This window comes from Muscardinus avellanarius, assembly GCF_963383645.1.
Source record: "Muscardinus avellanarius genome assembly, chromosome: 20".
NCBI lineage: Eukaryota > Metazoa > Chordata > Mammalia > Rodentia > Gliridae > Muscardinus > Muscardinus avellanarius.
Genome location: NC_137806.1, coordinates 12,268,112 through 12,281,136, shown reverse-complemented (window position 1 = coordinate 12,281,136; position 13,025 = coordinate 12,268,112). Strand labels below are relative to the sequence as shown.

Here is a 13,025-nt window from a genome sequence, read left to right as displayed (position 1 = left end):
AAAAAAAAAGTCTAACGGGGCTGGGGTGTAGCTTAGTGGTAGAGCACCTTTGGATTCCTCCCCCATACCACACAAACAAAAAACCAGAATGGTATTTGTGTGCTGGGGACGTAGATTAGGAGGTGTGGGGGCCATTGGGCAGAGTGGTGCCCGAGGTTAGAAGGAGGTCAGAAGATCCTGTCACTTAAGATGACGATGCTCTAGTGTCAAAGGTCGTATGTAAATGAGCATGGCGCTGCTGCAGGAATGGGCAGTCCGGTCATGTACAACAGACAGCCATGGCATGTGCATGTGTGTGTTGTCTGTGTGCATGTATGTTTAAGTTGGCAGTTGAGCCGGGCGTGTGGGTGCACACTGGTAATCTTGGGATGCTGAGACAAAAGGATCACAGGCTCGAGGCCAACCACAATAACTTAGCAAGGCCTTCAGCAACTTAGGGAGTTTCTGTTTTAAAATTAAAAAAAAGTAGAGTTGGGGATATAGCTCAGAGAAAGAATGCCCCTGGGTTTTATCACAAGTACCACCACCAAAAAAAAAAAAAAAAAAGCATTTAAAATGACTGGTTAAGTGTGGTTTGCTTAGTATTTAGAATAATTTGCCATTCCCTTTTAACTTTTTTAAACCCGCGGTGGTGACCGACCTTATGGTACTATCTCCTTTCTGAGGTCGCTGACACCTTTGCCCGCTCATAGGGATAGGTAACTTCCAAGTCTTACCCCTTTCCTAAGGCTGTCCAAGATGAGAGAAAAACGAGTTTTTTCCTGCTCCAGTTCCTCATCACATTTGTCTTTGTTGCTTATATTTTTACTTATATTTTATATTCATATGTCTTGCTGAATTGTTCAAATTCACTGATATATTTAAACTTGCAGGCTTGTTAAGCACCTGGAAAACAGGTATGTTCCTAACTACTTAGCTCTGAGACTTACCCAAAGTAAACGTTCAGTGAATTTGCTCATTGGTTGATTATGATAATTATTTAGTTCAAGAAATAAAATAGTTCAGTAAGGTTAGATGAACAAGGTCAGTGTTTCCTAAACCTCTTGATTTGTGAGACATAAATTTTCTGTACATTTACTGAATACTGCACAAATTAGCAAGAGATGAGATTGTTTCAGATTACCCATTCACAGCTGGAGAAGGCTGACTTTTTTTAGCAGAGGACACTGGCTCCTTGTTCTCAATAAAATCCTTTGTCTTTGAAAAGCCAGTGAAGTTCACGCACTGGGAAGGGGCTGATCAGTGCATCTGCGCTGGACTTGAGAGTCTCAAGTACATTAGAGTGCTCTAGAGAAAGAACCATTAGGGCTAGCGTGTGTGAGTCTGTGTGTAAAGAAAGTTGTAAGGAATTGTTTCCTGCCGCTCTGGAGCTGGCAGCCCAGATCTGCAGTGTGGGCGGGCGGGCCGACCAAAGACTGAATAGATGGTGCAGTTGAGTGCTGCGGGCTGGCAGGGGAGCCCCAGGGCCCGGGGTGCAGGGGTGGGATGAGGCCCCTGCTGAGAGCCCTCTCTGGCCTAGGAGCCTGGGATTCTCAGCCTGATTGGCTGGGCCCCGTCCTGCTGAGGAGGTAATGCACTGTATGTTGACCTGCCTGATTTAAGTGTTAAACTCCTCGGGAACACCCTCCTAACTGATGTAAAATTACCCCCTGAGGTATTTATCAAGACCACCAGGCCTTGGCTCATCAAAGTGCCAGTTACTTTTTAGCCTTCCAGTGGGGCCAGTGCACCCAGGTTTCAGTCAGGACCATAGAAAGATGTCCTTTGTATGCTAAAGGGGTTCAGAGCTCTTGGGTAAAAGTAGATCTTTAACAATATAAAGATGATTTGAGACCACGGAGATGAGGTGTAACACATACTCAGATTTCAAGGATTCAGAATGCATTCCAAAGAGTTATGGGGCTTTCCTACCAAACATGCCAGGAATACATTGGGGTGATCTTGATAGGCCACCCTCTTGATGGGAAGGTGAGGAGACCATCACGGTGAGCCCGGGCGAGCAGGGTCCTCGAACTGTGGTTGTAGCACGTGAGTGAGTCAGGCCGGGGAGGTGGGGCCTGTGCAGGGAGCTTGGGTTGTCATCGCAAACCCTGCAGGTTCTTTGGGATAAACTCTTCACCAAACACATCTTTTGGTCCAAAATTTAATTTTAATACTATAGAGAATCCCTGGGGAACCAAACATAAACTAACAATATAACTATACGTTGACTTCAGTAGTTTGGTCTTGTGCATGAAAAATAGGCATTGTCATGATGGATTTTATAATGTGTGCTGCCCCTGGTGCTTTTAATGTTGATACAAGCTTAATTTAAAGCAATCTTATTCCCAAATGGAGATATAATGATATTTTTATAATTTTTAAGGAAATAGTAATGATTCTGTAAAGTGAAAACTTGGACCGGTTTTTAAGGACTATTTCTGAGATTGCTTCCTATTACTATAGGCAGGTGTTTTCTTAATATTTGGTGTTTTCCTTGGGGAAATATTAAGTTACTTTTCACTCTCACTCTTCTGCAGGATAGTAGTAAAATTGATATCCTTATCATCTATTTGGGTTTTTTTTTCTTTTTTGCTATTGAACTCTTAAGTTAATAGTAAAGTACAGAAAAGCTATTTTGGGTTAATTATGTAAGTTTTCCTGAAATGTCAGAACTCGACTTTTCACCCAAAATTCCCTTGGTTCCTATTTTGCCACAATTGACATCTATTTTCTTCTCTCCCAACCCTCTTTTCCCCTTCTTTCTCCCTGTACTTACTTTTGAGCCGAGAATAAACTATAAACATAATTTCCCTTTATCCTAAACACTTCATGTGTGTACATCCTCATAACAAGGATATTTTCTTCTGTCATTACATTTTATCACCTTCAGTACACTTTAATTATCACATCAGCAAATTAGCATTGATTAACATTGATTTAAAAGGATCACTGATGTTCCCAATGAATGCCCTTTGGAGCAGAAATGAATGCAGGAATGGGTAAACAAGTATTAAATGATCACAGAGTCCTGGTCTGTTTCCCAGTAAGTTACAAGTGATACTGTGGCATCCTTTTTCTCTAGTCTCCTTTCATCTGGAGCACTTCTAAATTTTATCTTGGATTCTCACTCTTGAAAAGCAAATTTTTAATTTCTAGAAGAGCAAATCACTTTTAAAATGTCTCTGTTTGGGTTTGATTCTTTGATATGTAGGTTTCTTAATAAATATTAGAGGTGAACAATAAATAAATTGTTTTTCTCATCAGCATTACTATCAAGCAGAAATTTAAGAATTAAGAAAATGTTTGCCATCTACTGTTAGAATGAGGAGAGAACACAATAAAACCAGATGTTCCTTTTTTTTTTAAACTTCAGAATGATTAGGTCAGGTGCAGTTGCTCATCCTTATGATTCCAGGGGCTCTGGAGGCTGAGGCGGGAGGATGGCAACTTCTAGTCCAGCCTCTGCAACTTAGTGAGAGTCTGCCTCAAAATCCAACGTCAAACTAGGGCGGGGGATGCAGCTCAGTGGTAGAGTCCCCTGGGTTCAATCTGTAGTGTATCTGGGGTGGGGTTATGAATGGTTAGCTTTAAAGTATCAGAGCCCAGCATGGCCGTGCAGGTTTGTAATCCCAGTACTTGGGAGGCTGAGACAAGAGGATCCAAGATTCAAGGACGGTCTCAACAGCACAGCGAGACCCTGCTTCAAACCAAAGAAACAGGGCTGGGGGTGGCTCACAGGTAGAACTCCCTTAGATTGAAACCCCAGCACACACCCCTAAAATTAAATGAAATATCAGCACAAATAGCATGCATAAATGTTCATTTCGCATATGAAATAAATGCAAATATAGAGCTGAAAGAAACTTTGAAGTGTGGTTGGAGGGTTATTTTCTGCAAGAAGATAAGCCAAGATAGTTTCTCTTTAAAAATTCTCTTAATTAAGAGGATTATTATTTGATTAAAGAGGATTGCTCACATTTGACTGGAGCATGCGCAGTTTCATCTCGGCAGGGGCATGCGTGCATTCTCTCCTGAGCTTCTGGAACAGTCTGCTCAGAGAAGCGGACGGAAGTTGCCTGGCACCACTTGGAGGGCCTGGGCCTCTGAGCTCCTCTTGCCGCCTCCTCAAGGCTCCGCCCTCCCACAAGGCTTCTTTGGTTGCCCTGAGGTGTGCCTGTCTGTCTTCCATGTTGTGTTTTTGCGAAGGAGCATTAAATGGCACACTAGAGATTGGCTGATACTATAAACATGACCCCTATTGACTACAGAAAGTTCGCTTAAGAACACAAGGAAACTCACATCCCTCAGTTCCTTGTCCAGCATCATCGTTTTGATGTATTTTTCATCGTTCTCTTCTTCTTTCATATCTACTATAGCTCACATCTCAAGGTGCATGTCCTGTTCTAATAAATGTTGTGTCCCAGGCACTACTAAAGACTGACATGGACCCCAGAAGACAAACACTAAACAATTTACTGAAACAGTGTGTTGAGTCTTATTACGGATGACATTCTGGAAGTTATAAAAATCTAATTTTTTGTTTGGAATTTTGTTGATCTCACTAAGTATTTTTCTAAGACTTTTTTTTTTTTTTTTTTTGGTGGTACTGGGGGTGGAACCCAGGGGCTTTCTACCTCCAGGTTATACTCCCAGATCCATTTTGTACTTTATTTGGAAACAGGGTCTCACTAAGTTTCTGAGAGCCTCACTAAGTAGCTGAGGCTGGCTTCGAACCTGTGCGATCCTCCTGTCTCAGCCTCCCAAGCCCTGGGATTATGAGAGTGCGCCACCACGCCTGGCCTAAGATATTTTAATAGCTACTGTGTAGGTGCATCTTAATTGACCTCACTTAGCGTAAGACATGCGGGTTCTTTTTAGTTTTTAACAATGGTAACTAAAGCAGCATCCTCATACTTTAATCTTGTGTGTGATGGAGTCAGCTTCTTAGGCAGTATTACTGACAGAATGCGTTAATGCTGGCCACCATTTTAGTGGTGAATCTTAGTAGGCATGATAAAGTTGTGCTTCCATACATGTCCTGCCTTTTTATACAATGGCCAGGACTACAAGAACATGCCCTTTACCACACCTTCTGCATTGTCAGGGTTCAGTGTTTCAATGAGAACGTTTAACAAGATGGTGGCTTTTCTTGATAGATTAATTTGTAGGCTTTCAGGAGCGATGGAGCCTTGGACTTGAGAGCTTATGACGCCTGCCCTCCACTCTCCTTTCGTGAGTGGCTTGTTCACCTCCCACTCTCCTTTGGAGCGGCGGGCATCATCTTCTCATTGTTACTATCTCAGGGATTTGTCCATTGACGATACCTGTGCTTAGTGGACAGGAAACTGTGAGCGAGGCATGGATGAGTGTCGGGGAGTGGTGAAGTATTTGCCGTGTCTTTCCTTTCTTTGCTGACCCCCAGATCAGGCACTGTGCTCAGTCTGATTTCATGGTCTTACGTGTCAGTGGCCCTGGTTTTTTCTTCCTCTCTCCTCGATATTTTATACATTCTTAAAACAACGTTCCTATCTCGAGGCCCCGAGTTTACCTTGTGATTACTTTTCTGGTACGTGACTTCACAGCCACCGCTCTCCTTGTGCAGAGGTGTCCTGTGCCTCTGGGTCTCCGTGGACTGAGCCTCACGTGGGGACTCCTGTCCCCGGATCTCTTGGGCCCGCTGTGGGCGGAGGAAGCAAGCCTGGGCCACGCCTGAGGCCACTGGGACTCTGGATGGTAAAGTCTGTTTTTCTGCCTTTCTGAGTACGGGTGGAGAGCAGACAGCTTCCACAATACCCACTCAGGTCCCTACTTCTTACATCCTCAGCAAAAATGCCCTTTGCCTTGTGGGCATTTAAATATGAGCATACCCATGGATAAGCAGACAGAGGAAGAACTCACAGGTTGGGATGATGGAAAAAATGCCGGCACGTCTACATGCCTGTACATACGTGAGACACGCCCACACGTGTGCGCCGGAGTGGTGTGACCTCTCATGTGCGTCGAGGCTCACATGGGAGAAATGGCATCGATTGCTCGTCTGTAGAAGCTTCGTGGCTCCAGGAACGGTTGGTGGGTCCCGAGTCTGGATCATCAAGGTGCCTGAAGACAATTTGCTCCTTGTCAGGCGGTTGCGATCCCCACACCGGTCCGACTTTGAGAATGTTCTCCATAGTGTAGCAATTCAGATACTTTTTTCCGTGATAACGGCGCTGTCCCACGCAGAATGTCATTGTCTTTGAAAGAGCTTTGGGCAAGACTGTCGGGAAGGAGGCTAACATAATTTTAAGTTTCCTTTACATATTCAGTTGGCTGGTGCTTCCGATTTTTCAAGCAGAAAAAGCTGAGTGTTTTAAGCTGTCATACAGCATTATGGAACCATCAGGCGTAGTCAACATGAGTCAGTCACACTGAAGATTCAGATCACTGACAGGAACCTTCTAGACTCGAGCAATCGAGCATCGCCATGGCTCCTACATTGCACCTAAGCACCATCGCTGGGTTCTGTATCTCCACTTCAGCTTTTTCTGGGATGGATATATTTTAAACTATTTTTGAATTTCAAGTAGTTGGGAGACAGTGGTATGTTTTGATGCTCTTGGTGCCATTTTCTATTTCAAATATCAAAATTTACCTACATGGTACATTTTTATTCCGTTGTGTTACACTTTCTGTTTTTGTGTGTGTGATTGGGGGTGGGACCCATTCTCACAAATGCTAGGCAAGTGTTGCCGCTGAGCTACACCTCTTCCCCATATGGTACGATTTGCAGCAGATTTTATGTTGAGGTGGTGGTATTAATTCACACAAAATCGTTATTTAGTACTTTTTAATTGTTTTGAACCATATGGATAAGATATAATCAGTGACTTGAACATTTGTTTTTATAGAGCAAAATGTGCATGTAAAGCTACTTCTGCATAATGAGTGTGTAACAGGATATCAGTGCTTCAATGTATTTGTTTTTTATTTCTAATACATTGATTTTATTTGAGTTATTATTCCCTGGGAATATTTTAAATATACAAAACTTCTATAATGAATAGCCTTAGGCTTTCTTTGGGTATTGGTTGGTTGGTTGATTGTGCTAAGGATTGAACCTAGGGGCATTCAACCTCTGAGCTATATCCACAGCCCTATTTTATTTTTTATTTGGAATCAGGATCTTACTCTGTTGTTGAAAGCCTAAGTTGCTGAGGCTGGCTTGGAAGCTTTGATCCTCCATCTCCCAGGATGCAGATGTGAGGTGCCACCCTGATTTGGATTTTGATTTTAACATATATTTACTTTACACAAGGAGCGTATTTCTTGTCCTGCCATTTTTTAAATTTTATTCATATTTTATCACAAAGTTTCTGTCTTAAACTCATCAGCGATTTTATTTTATTGAATCATTTCTCATCCTTAACTATGAGGCTATCTTCTGAGATCGTACAAAAACTGTCCTCCCTTGGGGTGAGGTTGTAATGTCAGAGCACTTGCCCAGCACACACAAGCTTCTGGGTTTGACCCCAGAACCACAAAACAACAACAAAAACCGAAACAAAAAAATGTCCTACTATAAAGAGTTTACACTGAATGTTAATGAGTTAGAAATGTTACTTTACAAATCGTATTATCAAGCCAGGCATGGTGGTACACACCTGTAATCCCAGTACTTGGGAGGCTGAGACCGGAGGATCGCACATTTGAAGCCAGACCCCGCAAGGCCCTCAGCAACCTAGTGAGAGACCTAGGTTCCAAGTAAGAAATAAAATAGAGCCGGGCGTGGTGGGCACGCTTGTCATCCCCGCGCTTGGGAGGCGGAGACAGGAGGATCGCGCAGGTTCGAAGCCAGCCGTGCTGGCTTAAGAGACCCTGTTTCCAAATATAAAAAAAAGTGTAAAATAGGTCTGGGAGTGTAGCCTGGAGGTAGAAGGGTTTCCAGGAACCTCAGTACCACAAAAAAAAAAAAAAAAAAAAAAAAAAAAAAAAAAAGCTAAGCTAATGGTGTAGCTCAAAGGTAGAATGTCTCTGGTTTCAGTTCCCAGTTCCATACACACACACCCATGCACATACAGACAAAGTCATCAAATTATTATGGATTTGAAAACTTAAAAATAAAATTGGATTATATGATCATCCAAAAAGCATTACTTGCAGATAAATACAATTCCAGACATTACTTTTTCCAATTGATATATTTAAGGTTATGTGTGAAACGCCCAAATTTTTTTATAAATAATTTTATCATTGATAGGTTGACAGTAATTCTTAGAAAATTTCAAAAATCTGGTAGAGTGCAAAGAAAAAAAAATGAAGTCAATCCTTTTCCATTCCCCACAAGAGCCAACTTTTACATGTAATTTGGAAGTTCAATTATATGTCTAACCATTCAATCATAATTTGATGCTACTTTGAATGTTAAATGAGTGTTGAAGAAATATTTCAACATCGGGAAGAGGAGAAAAAAAGGTTTCAAGTGCAGGTGATGCATTTAAGTTTAGTTTTTGTTTTATTTATTTTTTTTTTGCAGTACTTAGGATTGAACTTTCAAACACTCTACTAGTGAGCTACATCCACTGCCTTTTTAATTTTGAGATAGTCTTGCCAAGTTGCTGAGGTTGCCCTTGAACTTGAGACCCTCCTAAATAGCAGGGATTACTGGCGTTCACCGTAACACCCACCCAGCAAGGTCTCTAGTTTTGTTGCTCCATGCCAGTGATGTGGGCAGAAAAGGGGAGGTGGTGGGCTTGGCAGGTGACCATTAGGCTGGGTGGAGGGGAGTGGAAGGGGCCGCTTTTACTTCTAGAGCAGAGCATTTTTTTGTTGACAGGTGTGTCTTCTCCCCCGTTCCCTGGGATACCTATTAAACTCACTTCTTCCACTGATTTTTAAGAAAGAAAAGCAAGAATTTCTTTATCCTAAAAGTTCATTCATTCATTCATTCATTCATGGCACTGGGGATGGAACCCAGGCGCATTCTACCTATGAGCTACACCCCCAGCCCTATTTTTTATTCTTTGTTTTGAAACAGGGTCTCACTAAGTTGTAGAGGGCCTTACGATGTAGCAGAGGCTGGCCATGAACCTGCAATCTTTCTGTCTCAGCCTCCCAAGTAGGATTACAAGTGTGCCAACATGCCTGGTTGTAAGTGTTGTATTTTAAAGTCATCTTTTGTACTTGGTGGCTGCAATGATAAAATTAAAGCTTCCTCAATCACTAAGTAGTTAAAATGGCTTTGTCGCGTGTGATCCACTATTATGTAGATTTTCCCTGGATGTGGCTTCTCTTGACATGGGCTCACAGATATTGACAATTAAAAACTCTTGGTCTCTAAACCTGAACCCGCTTTTCTGCCAACTTTACGTCCTCAGGACTTGCTATTGTCTGTGGGTAAAGATCCCCGTTAGTGAGTCTTAGACTGTTCATAATATTAGGTGCCATTGGATTGTGTTTCTTTATTTTGACTTCTGTTTACTAGTTTCCCCCAATTCTCCATGTCTTTCTATTTCCCTCCCACCCCCAGCACATTGCACAGAATGTGCTTTAGGTTTGTTTCAAAGTTGAAATCAGCGTCTCATGACAGTCTTAGCATCTGTCTCTAGGAATCCTCTGGAGGGTGCAGACTCCATTAACGTGGGTCTTGGGGGCTTGCTGCAAGTATGGCGCCTGCTCATAGGTCTTCAAAGCAGCAACTGAGAAGAGCTGCCCGGACATAATGCGCTGTGCAATTTTCTCCCCTCTTAGAAAACGGAAGAGGAAGACATGGTCCTCACTCCCGACGGCACCAGAGAGTTTCTGACCTTTGAGGTCCCGCTCAACGACTCTGGATCTGCCGGTCTTGGTGTCAGTGTCAAAGGCAACCGGTCCAAAGAGAACCACGCGGACTTGGGCATCTTTGTCAAGTCCATTATCAACGGAGGGGCAGCTTCCAAAGTGAGTGTGTGCCAGTGTGATTGGGCGCCGCCCACCGCCAAGCCTGAGTATTCCTTACCACACTCCTGTTTTGCAAGCCTATTCTGTTAATAGACATTCTCAGGTTTCTTTACAAAGCCTCCCTCCTGATCAAAAGACTTAGAAGTCTCGATGGTGTGTCATTTTGGGAGGCAGCCCATAACTTCAAGTCTAGTAAGGCCAACCCATTGGTGTGTGAGTTAAATGGTGCTAATCTATGCAGATTGAGCCTAGGTCCTGGGGTGCAGCAAACCCTAATCCCTCTCCCTCCCCTCTCCTGCCTGTGGATCCCTTGTTCTCTTTCTCAGCCTGGAGAAAATATCCTGGCTGTTTGCAAAGGACCACTTCTTTGCGGTTGTCTAATAGCCTTGAGCTTTTCCATGTCCTGGGTGGTAAATAATCTCTTCGGATGTTTCTGGAAGCAAGAAAGCAATCACTTTGTGTTCTTTGAATTAGTATGCTATTTTAGTAAACAGATTATGGTAATGACTTGATTTACAAACATATGAGTGATTCCACTAGACATGGGCTTCAATGCCTGCTTAGACTATATTGTGCTGGTGTTGGGCATAATCCATTAGGATTAGGGCCTCCCATGCACTGTGTTTTGTTTTAGGTTTTCTTTTTTTTTTAACTAGATGGGAAGCAATTTCTATGGTAGCGGACTATTTAATGGCATTCATTTTTCCTGTGTTCTTCCCAGGATGGAAGGCTGCGGGTGAATGACCAGCTCATCGCAGTGAATGGAGAGTCCCTGTTGGGGAAGGCGAATCAGGACGCCATGGAGGCCCTCAGGAGGTCCATGTCCACCGAGGGGAACAAGCGCGGCATGATCCAGCTGATCGTGGCCAGGAGGATAGGCAAGCGCCACGAGGTAACCTTCCGGCACCGCCAGTCACCTGCGGGGAAGCTCAGGCTCTTCGGTCTGCCCATACCGGGCGAGGACAGCAGGCCCTGGCCGTCAGCCCGCCCTGCCCTTGGGTGCTGTGCTCCTGGACTGTGGTTTGCGTTCTCAGGCCTGTAATCAGCGTAGTTCTACGTGTGCATTAGAGTCTCTGTGTCACCAGACGGGAAAGCACAGCTCTCCCGGGCACTTCCAGATGACTGAGTTCTCTTCAAACAGGGCTACAGCAGAGTCCTTCAGGTGGGGATCATTCTGCGCCATCATCTCCCGGGAGGCAGCTCCTGGTCATTTGTTAGCTTTGATGGAGGGACCGGGCTGGCCGGCCTCCCAGGCTCTTCCCCCATGAGAATGTCAGGAGCCCTGCCCCTTGCCCGGCCTCGCCTGTCCCCTGTATGGGGCTGCGTCTTTCTCCCCGAGTGCCTGCTTCGCCCAGATGGGCCTCCGTAATACATGGTTGGTTCTAAATGATGCTACTAGCATACCTGAGGTCTTGGCTTTGAGTACCAGCTTTGGGGGGGGGGGTGCAGCATGGAATTAGAAGTAAGCAGGAAGACGTGGGCTGCTTGTTAGAAGGGCTTGATCAGCTTTCTCAAATATGTAAAAACAATGGCACATTTGAAAGGGAAGAAAAGTTATGTTGATCTGGTAACTAATATTTCACTGTCCCCCCCTCCCCCAGAAGGTAGCTTTCATAGCTCAGATGAGGAACCATTGATAGAAAATAGGCCAGACTGGATGAACTGCCAGCCCTAACTCGTTGAAAATGCAGAGTGGGGGCTGTTTGTGCTGTCGCACATAGTCCAACGTTTTAACATGAACAAAGGTAAAGTTGCTAGCAGATCATACAAACTGAAAACCATACCTACATTATTGGTTCTTTTTAATTTTCAAGCCTCTGTTTAACAATTACCTAATGCAGTGGCCTCTCATCTGAGCCTACATCCAGTGGTGTTGGCCTCGAGAATGTCCTCTCCAGCTGCATGTGTGGGCACTTAGAGGGGCCAATTTTAAAGGACCGTGGCCTTAATTTTATTTCGCTTTTATTTGCCAACTCTAGACAGCGCCAACAATAGTTAACAAATTAATTTCTCCAGCAAGAGAACAATGAAAGCTTACCTCAATATTTCAGAAACAAAGACATAGAGAGGACACTGCTGTCTGTGTGGGTGTACCGTGCGAGGCGAGGCTCAGCGCAGATGCTCTGATTTTATGTTTTATTTTATTCTGGGTCTGGGGATCAAACCCAGAGCCTGAAACATGCTAGGAAGCGCCTTGCCGTTACTGTGCCTCCCCAGGCCTGTGTAGCCTTTTCTGGTTGCCAGAGCCTTAGCTGGTGTCTTCAGTCTGAGGCCTGCAGGGTGCTCCAGCAGGGATTCTCAGCGGTGAGTTTACGAGACACATTTTCTACCTAGATCTTGTCTAAGGAAACACTGAATGTGCTCATGGTCCAGAGCTCAGCATTCCTTCCACAGATGTTTACTGGGGTATCAGCGACAGGACACCCAGTGTGCTGGACCTGGAGATGCCATGGCGATAGAGCAGATGGTTGCCTTCTTTTACCAGACTCCTCTTCTGCTGGTTTCGTTTCACAGAAAACATGGACTGTTATGGCGGGAAGGCTTGAAAGTCAGGCGTGCGCTGAAGAGCAGCGCCCGCCTCCGTCGGATTAATATTTTCCTTTTGTTCTCCAAACAGCAGAAAGGAAACCTGCCCTCGCCTGGCAATGTTTTGATAAAAGCGCTGATTTTATTCCCCGTTGCCCTGTAAGAGACATGAAATTGGAATCCCATTGAAATATTTCTGTCGCATTTACTCCTGTGTGTGAATTTATGTGAATGAAAGTGATTTAAGTCAGGGAACAGCTGCAGCAGACAGTAATCGACTTTAATATTCAATATTCCTTATGGTGTCATTTTCGAACATTGCCAGTTATTACTATTTCTTAGGACGGAGTAAGCTTATAAGGCAATTATATATATAGAAAATCGTGAGTGCCGCGCTTCTCTAATACTAGGGCGAAGCCTTTTGTACTGACAGGGTTTAACTGCAGAGTAACAGGAGACATTTGCTCAGCGAGGCTTCCGCCGGGCAAAGGCGCGATCCCCCTGTTGCTGTTCATATATGGCTTGTGGAGATGTTATTCTAAATGCTGATGTAAGTTCAGGGCATCTTGCTGTTGTCACAGATGAACCTTGAGCCCAAATAC

General features: G+C 44.0%; 1 protein-coding gene across 15 annotated transcripts in view; it reads left to right on the top strand.

Annotated features, from left to right (window-relative positions):
* PARD3 (par-3 family cell polarity regulator) overlaps positions 1-13,025 on the top strand; it is a gene marked incomplete at both ends in the record, with an annotated part of 556,932 nt that overhangs the window by 323,753 nt on the left and 220,154 nt on the right. For all 15 annotated transcript variants that reach the window (XM_080716979.1, XM_080716980.1, XM_080716978.1 and 12 more), the window contains 2 exons: positions 9,709-9,897; positions 10,619-10,789. In XM_080716979.1, coding sequence (XP_080573105.1) covers positions 9,709-9,897; positions 10,619-10,789 — 360 coding nt within the window. The remainder of the gene's footprint in view (positions 1-9,708; positions 9,898-10,618; positions 10,790-13,025) is intronic.